Source organism: Micromys minutus (genome assembly GCF_963924665.1).
Source record: "Micromys minutus genome assembly, chromosome: 1".
Classification (NCBI taxonomy): Eukaryota; Metazoa; Chordata; class Mammalia; order Rodentia; family Muridae; genus Micromys; species Micromys minutus.
In genome coordinates this window covers 253158473-253174081 of record NC_137969.1, presented here as the reverse complement: position 1 = coordinate 253174081, position 15609 = coordinate 253158473, and the positions used below count along the sequence as shown (strand labels likewise).

Genomic DNA, 15609 nt, shown 5'->3' with positions numbered 1-15609 from the left:
TTAATCCTCACTGCTGGAGAACCTATTGGTTACTTGGTTACTTCTAGCTAGGATTAGAGGCTCTTGACACCACACTTAGCTTTTTTTGTTTCTTTCCTTAAAAGAATTTATTTATTATATATGAATATACTATACTGTCACTGCCTTCAGACATCAGATCCCATTATGAATGGCTGTGAGCCACCACGTGGTTGCTGGGAATTCAACTCAGGACCTTAACCACTGAGCCAACTCTCCAGCCCCCATGCCTAGCTTTTTTAAAGCTTTCCACTTCATTTCTAAAATAAAAAGTGTAGCAGAGTTTTAGCAGAGCCATTTCGTCTGGCATGAATTCTGGAGTGGTGGCACCTAGGCATAGAAGTAGCCTTTTGTAAGTAGTCAGAGATTGTTATGTGAGGTTTATGAAGTTGCTCTTCCTGAAGGACTCACAGAGCCTTTGCATAACTTACATTCAGGGACATACCTGGCAAACCAGGAAGTCATGGCTGAGACTAGCTTAGGATCCTTCAGACAATTCCTAGATCAGATAAGAGATCTTGGTGCACAGAAAGTAACTTCTTAAAAGTGCCTTTGTGTAACAGTAAAGAGGCCTCTGGAAAGCTGTTCAGAGTACAGTCCCTCAGTGGTCCTCCCACTGCTGAAAAGCCTATATTCATCCTGTAGTGTCTCTCTTGCATAACCCATTTGGTGCCCAATGTCATGCAGGTCAGAGAAAAGATGGGTCCAGACACTCCAGAGCTGGAAGTAATGTAGACTTCATAGGGTAAATGAGGCTCCAGGATGTGAAATCTACATGGAACATTCCTCATTTAAGGGTGGGAATTGTAGAGTTGCTACAGAGCCCCCCACCCCCCACAAAAAATATTTTTCCTGGCAGGAGGAGAAATATTCAATCAAGGCCTACAAATAGAAAGACTCTAGAAGGGGGGGGGGGAGCCTCTTCCTGGTAGAAATAGAGGAAGGAAAAAAGCTCTCCCGAGTATAAAATGATGAAGATGAAGGTGGTGGTGTGTTAGATAGAACTCCGCTCATCGGCTACTGTCTGCTGTAGCTCTTTCTGCCAAAGGATCCCAGTACAGAGCAGCAACTCCTGAATTCTACCATGAGATAGCCTAGAATTTTGTTTGTTTAAATGTTTTTGATTTTCCTTAATGTCAAGAAACACTCAATTATCAATGGCCCTATCATGGGAAAAAAAAATTAAAACAAGCCAAACTTATAATAGGAAAACAATCATAACCAGGGCATAAAGCACTGAGCCAATGCTGCTTAAATTTCCAGAGGTAATAGTCACTCATTATATGGAGGTTAGTCTCTTCTTTTGATCTCTAATTAATGCTTAAATGAATGTTTAATTTCCAAAACAAATAATTGGAAAGAGCAAAGTTCACAATATTGAGATCTATCATTGGGTATATTCAATCTGTTTATTACTACTAAAGGTTTGGCTCTGCTTTTTAGGTTGCTACCTGGAAACTTTCAGTTAAATTCTATACAAATGTAACACCTGAAACCAAACAGACCATTAGCTTATTAAATAATAGGGCTGCTAAGCCTGTAGCTCATAGAAAAACTCATACTGACAAAAAGCTTTGGTGCCATCCCTCTTTGTATGCCACATACAATGGCTCTGCTAAAACTCTGTTACAGAAAAAAAGACAAAAAGGAAATGCAAATATAACATTTAAAGCTGATCTGCCACAGAGGGAAGATCAACCCCCCCAAAACTCTTCAAACAAAATCCACACAGGTTCCACCTTACAGCTGTGGTGTGTTACTGAGATTGGCCATCTACACGAAGGAAAGCACTTGCTGGGCAGTGGTGGCAGAGGCAGGCAGATCTTCCAGGTCCAAGCCAGCTTGGTTTACAGAGTGAGTTTTAGGAAGGCCAGGGCTACACAGGAAACCCTGTTTTGAAATGCTCCCAACAAACAAAAACTCAACAACTACAACAACAACAAATACCCAAACAAACAATGAAAAAGGGAAACATTGTTATCCTTCTCATTCTGTTTTAAAAAAGATTTATTTATTTATTATATATGAGTACACTGTCACTGTCTTCAAACACCAGAAGAGGGCATCAGATCTCATAACAGATGGTTGCTGGGAATTGAACTCAGGACCTGTGGAAGAGCAGTCAGTGCTCCTAACCACTGAGCCATCTCTCCAGCGCTGTCCTCCTTTTTAGTTTGTCAAATGTGGTGTATGCTCCGGTCTGTCAGACGTTTTCTAACACTCTCTACCTTTTACTGCCTCAAGACAAGGTCTTTCACTGAACTAAAAGCTCACCATTATGGCCTGGCCAGCTCCTAGGACCTGCCCATCTACACCCTATAATACTGGAATTACTGGCGTGTAACATAGGTGCTGAGAAGTTAAACTCATGTCCCTGATGTTTACTGAGTCATGTCCCTAGCTAGGTTGAGCATTTTTTTTTTTAATGAATGTGGCCGAGAGAAGCAAATAGGCCCTGGCAGAATACATGGGAATCAACCCCAAGAAAGAGGATATTCTTCAGAACATAGAAAGGAAATGACTACAAAGAAATTAAGTGAAGAGCTGGAGAAATGGCTCAGTGGTTAAGAGCACTGTCTGCTCTTCCACAGGTCCTGAGTTCAATTCCCAGCAACCACATGGTGGCTCACAATCATCTGTAATGGGATCTGATGCCCTCTTCTGGTGTGTCTGAAGACAGCAATAGTGTACTCACATACATAAAATAAATAAATCTTTAAAAAAAAATTAATTGAAGATGTCCTCAAGCTATCTCCAAAGACTGAATAGTGATTTTTAAAAAGTGAGGTGGTAAATTGGAAGAACAAGGTGAGAGGGTCAAGTGTATGCACATGCAGACAGTCCTAAAATAGAGCAAGGAAGGAGCTGGGTCTAAATACTTGCAAAAGTCTGTTTGCATGCTTGTCCTCAACAAAATATTTCCTTTTTATGCGGTTCAGGACCTCAGAGAATGGTAATCTCCACACTTTAAAGCCCCAAAGGAGATTTTAGTAGTTCAACAACAACTAAACTTTCCAAAATCAAACCATAAAAGGGACCATAAAACAGCAGCTTTTGAGTCCCGTGGAAGGAAATTTAACAAAAATTCTAGGCTTTAACTGGTATCTCTTCTATTAAATCAGTTGTGGTCTAGAATAGACTCAAATGAGTTGAGAATGGAACTGTCATAAAATCTACCGATTGGTTGTGTTGGGTTGAATATGCTTGGCCCATGGAGTGGTACTATTTAGGAGGTGTGGCCTTGTTTGAATGGGTGTGGTCTTGTTGGAGGAAGTGTGTCACTGTTAGGGTGAGCTTTGAAACCCTCCTATGTGCCTGGGAGACAGTTTTCTCCTGGGTGCAGTTGCATGGGAACTCTCAGCTCCTTCACTAGCACTATGTCTGACTAGACACGGCCATGCTCCTGCCTTGATAATGGACTGAACCTCTGAACCTGTAAGCCAGCCCCAATAAAATGTTGGCCATTGTAAGAGTTGCCTTGGTCATGGTCTCTATTCATAGCAAGAAAAACAAAAACAAAAACAAACAAACAAACAAACAAAAAAAGACAGAAGCAGGTATCAGGGACTGGGGTATTGCTGTGCTAGGCCTGACAACTGGATTTGGAAATGGAATGAATGCCTTAAGAGGGGCTTAATGGGCCATCCCAAGAATTTGGTTATGAGGATTTGAACTTTGAGGGCCTGGCTCAAGAGGTTTCAGAGGAGAAGAATGTTAGTTAGTATGTGGCCTAAGACTGATTTTGTGGTATGTTTTTGAAGATTGTGGCTGCTTTTTGTCCTTGTCTGAAGAGGTGACCTGAGGCTAAGTTTAAGGTCAAAAGAATCAGATTAACTGCACTGACAAAGGAAGCCTCAGAAAAGCCCAGCTGGGTTTACTCTGGCAAAGAGTGTTTGATCAAGCATAGCAAGTTTAGCAAGGACAAAAAAATGTTTGGTTCAAGTAATGAAGAGGAGCCAGGAAGTGAAATGGAACAAAATCCTGTGATAAAGATGAATGGATTGAGGGACTGGTGATCTCAGGGCAAGAACCCCGCCCCCTCAAGCTCATTGTTTGTGTTTGCAGTTGAACAAGAAACAGTTATGTCTCGGGTTAGGTGTTATTACCTGGATTTTTAATCTGGAATGAACTACAATCCAGAAATGGAGGGGACACTTGTGACCCAGATCTTGAGGCTGGAAGGTACAAGCTTTTGATTCATAATTCAAGAAACTGTGAGGACTGGAGAGATGGCTCAGCAGTTAAGTACACTGACTGCTCTGGAAGGTCCTGAGTTCAAGTCCCAGCAACCAAATGGTGGCTTCCAACCATCTCTAATGGGATCCGATGCCCTCTTCTGGTGTGTCTGAAAACAGCTACAGTGTACTCATACAAATAAATAAATCTTAAAAAAAAAAAAAAAGAAAAGAAATTGTGGCCATGAAAAACATAGGCCCAGACATGGGGATATACACTTTTAATCCCAGGAGACAAAGACAGGCAGATCTCTGAGTTCAAGGACAGCCTGGGACACAGCAAGTTCTAGAAGAAGAAAAGTTCTTTAGTACAGGAGTGGTGCTATTCACCTTTAATCAAAGCATTCAGGCATGCAGATCTCTGATATCAAGGTCAATCTACAGAGCAAGTTTCAAGACAGCCAAGCTTAGGCACTGAAGGAATTAGAAAACAAAATGTTGCTGATAATGGACCAAGAACAAGAGGCCCATGTTCCAGCCCCTGCAAGCAGCAGAAGTTGGCAGCTTCAGCCATGTGGCTCTGGCTTTAGAGTAAAGAACAGAAGAGACTGCTGGGACAATTGATGCTGGTCAGCTGGAGCAAAGAAGTCAGCAGTGATTAAGAAGAGATGAGCACCACTGAGGTAATAAGATCTTCTGGGAAGTATTCTAAGAGCACAAAAAGCTGTGTTCCAGAGATAGCCAAGGTTGTATCTCGTGCTGCAGATGCAGATGGACTAGGTAATGTGTGAGAGTTACTCGGGTGGTACTGGTTTTGAAGGCATTAAGGTATCATGGAAAGCAGCTGAGGCCTGAAACTGTGAGAGGCCAGGAAAGGCCATTTGTGAAGATGTAGCCTAAGCTGCAGTTGATGGCCTAGGACTGAAGGAGTCCCTTGGCATCATGAAGAAAACCTATGAGAGGCTATTGGTGAAGCCTAGTTGCAGCGGAAGAACCCAGTGTATTAGAGATGCCAGTATCATGGATGATCACCAAGAGCAGCAGCAGCAGTGGAGCGGAGTCAAGTAGAGCCTAGAGTGCTACAGAATGCAGAGCTGGAGCAGTGAAGATCATGTGTGCAGCCCATGAAATTGGAATAAGAAGCTGGTAAACAAGCCAGAGCCAAGGGATACATGCTGAGGAAAGCTGCTAATAGGGAATGGAACCAGCTAAAGAATTATGTAGTCAACAAAGCAAAAGAGTTAGACAACAGACACGGAGTTGCAGAGTTTGGAGTTTGCCCAGCCAACTTCTGTCCGGAATTTCCTCACTAAGCCATTTTGGAGTGGTAATGTATATCCTGTGATGTTGGAGGTATGTGAGCTGCTTTTTGATTTTGAGTTTATAGGGAGGGGATTATGGTTAAGTGACTGGATGAATCTTAGAAGGGACTTTGGACTTTTGAACATTTCTTGAGACTGTTATAGACTAAGTGGAGACTTTTGAAGTTGAACTAAATGTGATGGCTAGGTATGACCCCCACAGATCCATGTGTTTGAACAAGTCTATAGGAGTAGAATGTGGTGGTTTAAATATGCTTGGCCCAGGAGTGGCAATACTAAGAGGTGTGGCTTTTTTGGAGGAAGTGTGTCACTGTGGGGTTGGTTTTTGAGACTCTCCTCCTAGCTGACAGCTCTCTCCTGGTTGTAGTTGGGTCAAGATATAGAACTCTGCTCTTTCTCCAAAACCACATCTGCCTGGATGACCGCTATGGCTTTTCTCCTTAACAATAAGGTATTAAACGTCTGAACATATAAGCCAACCACAATTAAATGTTGTCCTTTGTAAGATTTACCTTGGTCATGGTTTCTCTTCACAGCAATAGATACTGGTGACCAGCCTAGCAGCACATTATTTTCCTGAGAAAGGCAACAGTTTCAGGGGCAAAACTTGGTTTTGTGAGAGTAAAGTTGCCTGTTTAAGTAATATTTACCTTTAACATTTTGCTGCTCTAAGAACCTGCTGGCTGCTGGTAGATGAACTCCTGCCATTCAGCAGCAGGTGACTAGGAAGAAAAAAGGCTGAATTGCTACGTGTTTTTTCTCTCTGGTTCAAGGACCTCTCACTGGCCAGGAGAGACGCTGGGAACTCTTTGTGAACCAGAGGAAGGAAGGAAGGAAGGAAGGAAGGAAGGAAAAAATTCACACACTAAGAAAGCATTCCCTCCTGATGACGCTACAGAACATGCCTTTTCAACACACACACCACACCACACACACACCATTGATACTAAGGATGACTCAAGAATGGTCAGGATGCAAGCCAGAGATTACCAAGATAACTTGTGTCTTGGAGTACTCTGAGATGCACTCTGCTTTCATCTCCTCGCTCAGAATTTAATTATTCTATATAGAATAGGTATTTACCCAAATCCTACCAACTTGACGTCTTTTTCTCCCCTGCCCCTCAAATCAATAGCACTTCATGGTTCCTGCACCTACCTAGTCTCATTTTTTTCCATAAGCACTGAAAGGCTCTTGGTGTGATTTCATTAGTACTTGGAGCCATGCAGAAGATAGACTCTGTGTCCTAGAGTCTTGGTGTACTTCTGAGGTGGAGACTATGCTGGCACTGGCCACCTGCAGCTCTCTCTCTCAACTCTCATCCCAGGTGTGGCTCCTGACCTCAGGCTCCCACATGCTTCTCTTTCAGTGGAAGTTATTAGTGCTAATGTTCCCCTAGTCAACATTTTCAAGAAATGCCACTAGTCTTTCAGAAAACTCCCTGGTTCTACCGTAATTCTCCTTGTTATAACTGTTAATTATAGGAGTAGAGGCTCTGGGCCAAAAGAAGAATCTAAAATTCTAATATCATGCTAGAAACTAGCATTTAAAGTTTACTTACCTTAAAAGAATAATTGGTAGCCATTTGAACTATTAAAAAAACTGAGAAGTAACATACTTCTTTTGGGAGAAGACTTTTTTTGGCAATAGGTAAATTTCACACCTGTTTTCTTTGCCGTTCTGAATCACTGAATGTCTGTCCGCTGCACATCTCTCGCTGCAAACGTAAGTATTCCGCCGTGTCATCCCACCAGATGCTGAGTTACCCTGCAAGAAAGGAACATTTTAATTTGGACTATTTGGTTAAGTATAATTCAGTAAGCAAACCAAACCAAAAACCCCAACCAACCAACCAAACAAACAAACAAACAAACAAAAACCCCAAAATAGAATTTAACAGTATTTATTTATGCAAACAAACAAAAAACAAAACAAAAAAACCCCAAAAAAACAAAAACCCAAAACTGTAAGAAGGGTGCTGCCTGTAGAGATTAGTGTCTGCTATGTTCTTGGATTACTCTCTACCAACTGAGGAGTATACCTGAACTCAGAGCTCTCAGACTGAGGTTGGAGTATTTAGCCAGCTTTTCCAAGGAGACTACAGGTAAGTGGCCACATCCATCTAGCTTTTAAGTAGGTGCTAAGGTCCCACAAAGTCAAATAAATAAATAAAATAGTGTATGTATAAATAGTGTCTGTGTTTGTGCATGCACACACATGCACATATTCATGAAGTTGCCAGAAGAGGGCACTGGATCCTCCAGAGCTAGAACTATTGGTAGTTGTGAGCTTCCCAATGTAGGTATTGGGAACTAAACTTTGGTCACCTACAAAAAAGCACTCTTAGCCAATGAGCCATCATTCCAGTCTCTTTAAAAAATTCTAGATGAATCTGGTGATCTCATTGTTTGGGTGGTTTAGACAGGAGGATCACAGGCTTGAAGCCAGTCTGGGTTACATAGTAAGCTCTTATCTCAAAAGATAAAAGGAAAGAAAATTAAATGTAGTACTTTAAGAATAAGAGTAGGCTAGAGAGATTGCTCAGTGGTTAGAGCACTGGCCGTTCTTCCAAAGGTCCTGAGTTCAACTCCCCGAAACCACATGGTGGCTCACAACCATTTGTAATGGAATCCTATGACCTCTTCTAGTATGTGTGAAGACAGCATAATACATAAAACAAATCTTAAAAGAACAAGGTTAATATACATGTAAAACTGTCTATTAATATGCATTCAAATAAAATTAAAACACACATCTACCTGATTTGGGGATTTCACAACACATTAACAGATGAGCACAGCACAAGTATGAACAACACAGAAGTGTAAAAAGACCAGGGCTATAGATGGCTCAGCAGGTGAGAACACTCACTAGCTGCTCACAGAGGACCTGGGTTCAAATCTATCTGTAACCACAATTCTAGGGATCGGGTGCTCTTTAGGCTCTAGAGGCACCACAAATGGGTGTGGTACAGATTCACACATAGGCAAAACACTTATACAAATTTTTAAAAAGTGCCAGGAATATTATGAAAGGAAATGAAGAGAGAATACACACAGGACAGGAAATACTTGCAAATCTTATGTCTGATTAGTGTCTAATATTCTTTTGAGAATATACAGGGTTTCTCTATATAGCTTCAACTGTCCTCAGACTCAAGAGCTCCACCTGAGTGTTGGGATTAAAGGTGTCTTCCTGCCACCACCATTACTACATGGCCAGAATTATTTTATATATATGGGGGTTTTGCTCACATGCACGTTTGTGCACTATGTATATACAGTGCCTATGGTGATCAGAGAGGATGTTAGATTGCCCTAGAACTGGAGTTACAGGCAGCTTTGAGACTATGTCTATGTGAGTACAAGTACCTGCAGACATCAGAGGCAACCAATACACGTGGAACCAGTTACAGACGGTTGTGATCCACCTGATGGGTGCTTACAACCACACTCTGGTCCTTGGCAAGACTCTTACTTAACTACTGACCCATTTCTCCGGTCCCATCACCTTGAACTCCTCATCCTGTCTATACCTTCCAAGTACTATGAGATAGTACTACCATACCCAGTTTATGTGGTGCCAAAAACTCACCTCAGGTCTCTTCCATGCTATGTAAATAATCAATTTTTCTGAGATTTTTGTTTGTTTGAAAACAGGGTTTGTGTAGCCTTTGATGGCCTGGAACTGCCTATACAGACCAGGCTGGTCTCAAACTCTCAAGTAATTCACCTGCCTCTGTCTTCCTAATGCAGGGATAAAAAGTCACTGCCACCAACCCTGGTACCACACAACTAAATAACATTCCTAAGAATGATACGGTAAATGAATTTTGTGAACCTATGGAACAGATAGGAGACATATGGACAAACCTGCAAATGGACAAACCTGTAAGATTCACATTTCCTGTTCTGAAATACAAAACATCAAGCATGTCTGGGTGTAGTACACATGCCTTTAATTCCAGCACTTGAAAGGCAGAGGGCAGATGGAGCTCAAGTTTGAGACCAATTGGGTAAGTAAATGAAAAAAAAATTTTTTTTTTGAAGATAGTCCCATAACTCCCATAAGTTCCTATGTAGACCACCGGTGTCTGCTTCCTGAGTACTGAGATTAAATAAAGGCAAGTACCACCATCACTAGGCAAAAAGATTTGTTCTTATTTGTGTGAATGTTTGCTAAATGTATGGCTGGTGCCTATAGAGACCTCTGCAGTTAGAGAAAGTTGTAAGTTGCCATGTGGATGCTAACAACTAAACCCAGGTCCTCTGAGAAAGTAGTAAAGGTCTTTTTATTTTCATGTGAAGGTAGTTTGCCTAAGATGTGTGTCTCTGTGCCATGTGTGTGCAATGCCCTAAAGGTCAAGAACTGATTTTACAGGTGGTTGTGAGTTGCCATCTGGGTACCAGGAATCAAACCTGGTCCTCTAGAAAAGCAGTCAGTGCTCCTAAACACTAAGCCATCTCTCTGGCCCCTCAACCATAGTTTTTAAGTGAAGATAAAGCATGAGTGGATAATGTGCAATGATACTCCAACAGTGATTGGGAGAAATCTTCTGATGTTGTTCTTACACATTGGATGAATGCACCTCAAAAGTCCATAAAGTAAAGGCCGAGTCCTAGGTGGAGCCACTGGGAGGTAATAGGATATTTAGGAGGCAGGACCTTCTGGGAGTTTCTAAAGTCACCAGAACAGTCCATGAAAAGTATATGTATTACATCTCTAGCCCATCTAGTCTTGTTTCCTACCTTACAAGTAAAGAGAAGGTTTCTTCCTTCACAGCCCTATGGATGAAGCCATAACCCTAACCCACTTTGGACTGGAACTAGCCCTGAGCTAAAATATATCTTTCCTCTTTTTAAGTTAACTGCCTAGGAATTCTGCTATAGTAGCAAGACTATAAAATATTGCTGTTACTTGTATTATACTTTATAAATAGTAAGTATTGACCATTGATAATCCTCAGGATACACTTTCAACATGTAAATGAGTGACATGTGGTGAAAAGCCACAAGGTGGAGAAAGAGGAAAACTCTAATGTCTACTGTCATCTAAAGTGAGAGACTGAGTTTAGAATGCAGTAGACTGAAATTAAAGTACAAAGCTACAATCCCACTTTATAAGGCATTCTGAAGCCAAAATGTAAGTTACTTTAAATGTTTTATTTTGATTAGGCACAATGCCAGAGGATGAAATGAAATAATGTGGGGAGTTCCCCCTCTGCGTTTTCTGTGGGTAGGAAGGAGAAGGCTGCATTCCTGTCAATTGTGTATGGGAAATCAAGGCTTACAGATAACCTCAAGACTGTTCACTGCTCTGCAAATTCTGCCCACAATTACCTCTATAAGCACTAATAATTAACATGTTATGTCAGATAGAACCATTTCCATTCACGAGAAAAGGCTCTTGGAATTAAATGGATTCCACTTACTCTAACAAACAGAAACTATTTCCTGAGGGAACTGTACTAAAGTTAAAGATTCAGAGTTTTAATTTTAGCACACTCATTATGTAATGTTTCTTCCCCTGTGGTTTAACTCATCCACAGTCTTTGGTACCCAGAAAGGGCTCTCCCTGAGGACAGACAGACTGCTGTCTACACTGCCACATTTTTGTGACTGCCTCTATCAGTCAGTGCGTACCAAGAGTAGATGTCTCTGGAGGAAGAGCACAGTACCTCTGACACACAGGACTTGAGTCTCAGCTCCTCCAGAGCTCACGGGAAACAAGCTTCAGTGTAATGGTGTAAGGACTGGGCTTCTAGGACATTAGTGTTTTATAAAGGGTGAGGCCCTGCTCCTGTTGCTACGGGAAGACATCACGTCCTCACCTCTGGAGCAGAAAAGACGATATCCTTCACTAGACAATGAATATGTGTGTGCCTTGATCCTAGACTCTCCAGCTTCTAGAACCCAAATGATAAACTTCTGTTCCTTATAAATGTCTCAGATACTCTGTTAAAGCAGCAGGAATGAACTAGAAAAAACAGGAATTACAAAAAACAAAAAACCCTGCAATGCAAGCAAGACACAGTCCTGGAGGAAAGACACTGCAGGCAGGCAGAGTGGAGTGAGATGGATGGATGCAAAGGTGCAGCTGGTTCAAGGCCCACACACCCGGGAGTGCCATCCTATCCAGGTACTTACACTGGGGACAGCAGGGCTTTTCTTGCGCTCGGGAATATCGGCTTTGTTGGGATTGCTTGCATTCCCAAGCATAGGACTGGCAGGAGCAATCCCCTTTCCTCCTACAGCACTGCCACTTGATTTTCGGGAAGGAACTCCATCTTCTTTGAGGTCGCTATCTGCAGTGCTGGTCTGACTCCTCTTTGGATATGCCACAACTGAAGGAATAGCTGGTCCAGCTACAATAAAGAGTTCACTCTTTAAAAGACAGAATGCAGTTCATATTTTATTCTGTGAAAATTAACATTTTATTTAATAAAATAAAAATTAAAAAGACAATTTAATTTTTTATTCATCTATAACTGCAAACTAGTAAAACATTTCCATTTGCTTATTATTTAAAGTCTGCTTATTATTTAAATATTAATTTTTTTAATGACTAAAAAATTAACAAGTTGAGTGGTCTTTTAGAAACAACTTAATACTGTGTCATTATCTAGAAGATCACTATCAAATTAACTAGATGCACAGGCAGCATGCAGAACAAACTATTCTGGTACAATCAAGCAAACTACATTCTTTCGGTCTGAGCTAGTCTCATCTTGTGGGAATAAGATAACACAGATTTCTAGATAAGCAAGAAGCCAGGAGAATAATGGAGGCTGTGGAAGCATTTAGGAATGCTAGAGAGGAAATGTGCATAACCATGCTTTAGAGCACATCCAAGGAGGACCCCAGTAGACAATTAACTAGTCTCCTACAGTTAACTACTCAGAGGTCCCAGTGTTAACACAGGCGAGCTGGAGTTTAAAACACTAGAAATGGACACAATGCCTACGTAAGATCTTAAAAGAACCGTACCAGACCTGTGCTATGGTCTTAAGCACAGTACTTAAGAAGGTGAGGGAGGAAGTTCACAAATTCCAAGATAGTCTAAGGTCTCTACAGGGAGACCTTGACTCAAACATCTTAGGTCTACCAAAAGAAGGGTAATTATTTCCTGTACCGAAATCTGTATTTGGAAATTAGATCTTAAAAAGGATTGATGTAAGAGAGACCACTAATTTAGCTTTCAGGTGTGCTACTGTAACATATAAAAATAAATATTAATTAAGCACAAGGTGATGTTGTCATTGTCACTTATCTGTCTTCTCAACAGCATAAGGCCAACTGACACTGTAAACCATTTCAACATTAGATTCAACACACTGTCGGATAAATGCAAACAGATAATGGTCAAATCTGCAACCTCCTTTGGATTAGCTGTTTCACTTATGTGTCTGTGTACTTTATACCCTCCATCATGTATGTAGTTTCATGTGAATTTATCTTAAAGACCCAGTGGTTTACCCTCTCCTGACCACACTTAACTACATCATCCAATACTCCTTACTCCTCTAACCCCAGCATCCCCAAGCACTTCTATTAGCACGTCATTTTAGTTTAAATATAAATCAATAGTACAGAGCTGAAGTTTTTGCTGTTTTCTTTTCCAGAACAGGATTTCTTTGTGTAGCTCTGGCTGTCCTGGAACTTGCTCCAGACTAGGCTGGCCTTGAACTCAGAGATCCACCTACTTCTGGTTCCCAAATGCTGAAATTAAAGGCATGTACTGCCACTGCAAGTTTTTGGTTTTTAATTAATTTTTGAGAAAACACACACACACACACACACACACACACACACACACACACACACACACACACACTCGAGTGTGAAAAGCAAACCATGTCAGTGTCAGTCCTGGCCCAATGTATTCTTTGCTGGCCTGATTTCTTTCTTTCTTTTTTTTAAAGATTTATTTATGTGGATGAATATTTTGCCTGAATGTAAGTATATACTTCATGTAGATGCTTGGTGTCTGTGGAGATCAGAAGGCGTTGTATCCCCTACAACTGAAGTTATGTGTGGTTATTAAGTCAACTTAATTCAATACAACTCAAGACTGTGTATTGAATTCCAGTCCTGTTTAAGAGCAACAAGTGCTTTAATCAACTTGAGCCACATTTCCAGCCTCTGAGTTATTCTTTCTGCTTAAATCATTTCCTTGACATCTATCTAAGTTGTGTGTCTTTTTTTCTTTAAAAATTAAGCAAACAAACAATGTATTTTATGTATGTGTATATTCATGCTACAGTATACATGCAGAGGTCAGAGAGGATGGCTTGCAGAAACAGGTACTCCCATTCTACTGTGTGGGTCCCATGTAGCAAACTCAAGCAGTCAGGCTGTCAGCAAACATCATCACCTACTGCATGAGTGCATGTGTTCAAGTTGGAGGCCAAACACGAATGCCTCCATGTACATATAAAAACGTTTACTTATGTGACTTGTATTTTCCTCTTATGAGCAACATGTGCATGCGAGAGCCCATGAAGGACATTGGATTGCCTGGGACACAATTTACAAGCAGTAGTAAAAAAATACATGGATGCTGGGAATCAAACTGTAGTTCTATATGAAAGAGCAGTTGAATGTGTGCTCTCCAGTCCTGTGTATCACATATGCATTCAGATGAAGTCATATTCTATTATAATAATAATAATATATTTTTATAATCTAAAAGGATTATTATAAGTAAGAAATCAATTTGAAAAAACAGTATTAAGTGTTCTAAGTCCTGTAGTATCAAAACTTCAGTCAACATTTAATTCTTATCTGTTGTGGAGATACAAGTCTTTAATCCCAAAAGTTAGGCAGTAGGGACAGATCTCTAGAAATTCAAGGCCAGACTGGATCTATACAGCAAGTTTCAGGCTACATAGAAATAGAATAAGACCCTGTCTTAATGAACCAAAGCAAAACAAAAACCAACAACAAAAAGATCTATGTAAAAATATTTTTTAAAAATCCCTTTTAATAAAATAGCAACATCACCTGTATATAAAACAATTACTTTAAAATAAATTACTTTTATGACTTGTAAGTGATATTTGGCACTATACACATCTATATATGGGGTCACATAGAACCTTTTCTGGTGAAATGGATTATTTGTGAATAAAAGTCCTAGTTTAGTAGACAAAGCACAGGATTAGGGATTAAGGAGTCAACCTTGCTTCTGGCATTCCTTGGTTGCTGTCTCCAGGGAGACACGAGAACATTCCTTTCTCTGTGCCTTACTGAAAAAAATAAAGGTTCTAAAGTCTTTTATGTCTGGAAAAAAGTCATAAAATTCAGGTGAAATCTACACCCTTAAGGAAGAATAAATTTTCTAAGGTTATTCCTTTGATAAAAGAGAAAATTCCACAGGTTTCAGAATTTAGGAATTAAAATACCTTTAAATTTCCCCCTCCTCCTTTTGCAACATGTCTTGGTACATAGCCAACTTCTTTTGAAATTTAAAAGGAAGTATTTTATGTAGATAATTGTTTTGCTTACAAGCATGCTTGTACCCATGTATGCTTGGTGCCCATAGTGACCAGAAAATGGAGTTGAACCTCTGAAGTGGAAGTACAGATACATTTGAGAGCTGGGAACTGAACACAGGCTGGAAAGAACAGCGAGTGCTCCTAACCGCTGAGCCATCTCTAGTTTCAACCTAAGTTCTTGATTCTCCTACCTTTATCTTTCAAGTGCTGGGATTACAAGCATTTATCAAAATGCCCAGCCTCAGATTTTCACCTTTAATTGAAATTACAATAGAAAATACTAGCCGGGTGGCAGAGTCACACATCTTTAGTCTCAGCATTTGGGAGGCAGAGGCAAGTGTGTCTCTGTAAGGCCAGCCTGGTCTATAGAGTTAGTTTCAGGACAGCCTGGTCTATAGAGTGAAACCTCCTTCTTGAGAAAAATCTTAATACACATACAAAATCCTTGAGACTAGAAAGATGATTCAGCAGTTAAGAACACTGTCTACTCTTACAAAAGACCCAGGATCTACATTATGGCTCACAAGCATCTATATTCCAGGAAATCTAACACATTCTCTGGCTCCATGGGCACCAGGCACAAATGGTGCAGATTTTT

General features: G+C 40.6%; 1 protein-coding gene across 2 annotated transcripts in view; it reads right to left on the bottom strand.

The window, feature by feature from the left end:
* The window catches only part of MARK3 (microtubule affinity regulating kinase 3), an 83155-nt gene that overhangs the window by 14412 nt on the left and 53134 nt on the right, over positions 1-15609 (bottom strand). For both annotated transcript variants that reach the window (XM_080920402.1, XM_080920401.1), the window contains exons 13-14: positions 11662-11879; positions 7179-7282 (exon numbers count right to left, since the gene is read on the bottom strand). In XM_080920402.1, coding sequence (XP_080776528.1) covers positions 7179-7282; positions 11662-11879 — 322 coding nt within the window. The remainder of the gene's footprint in view (positions 1-7178; positions 7283-11661; positions 11880-15609) is intronic.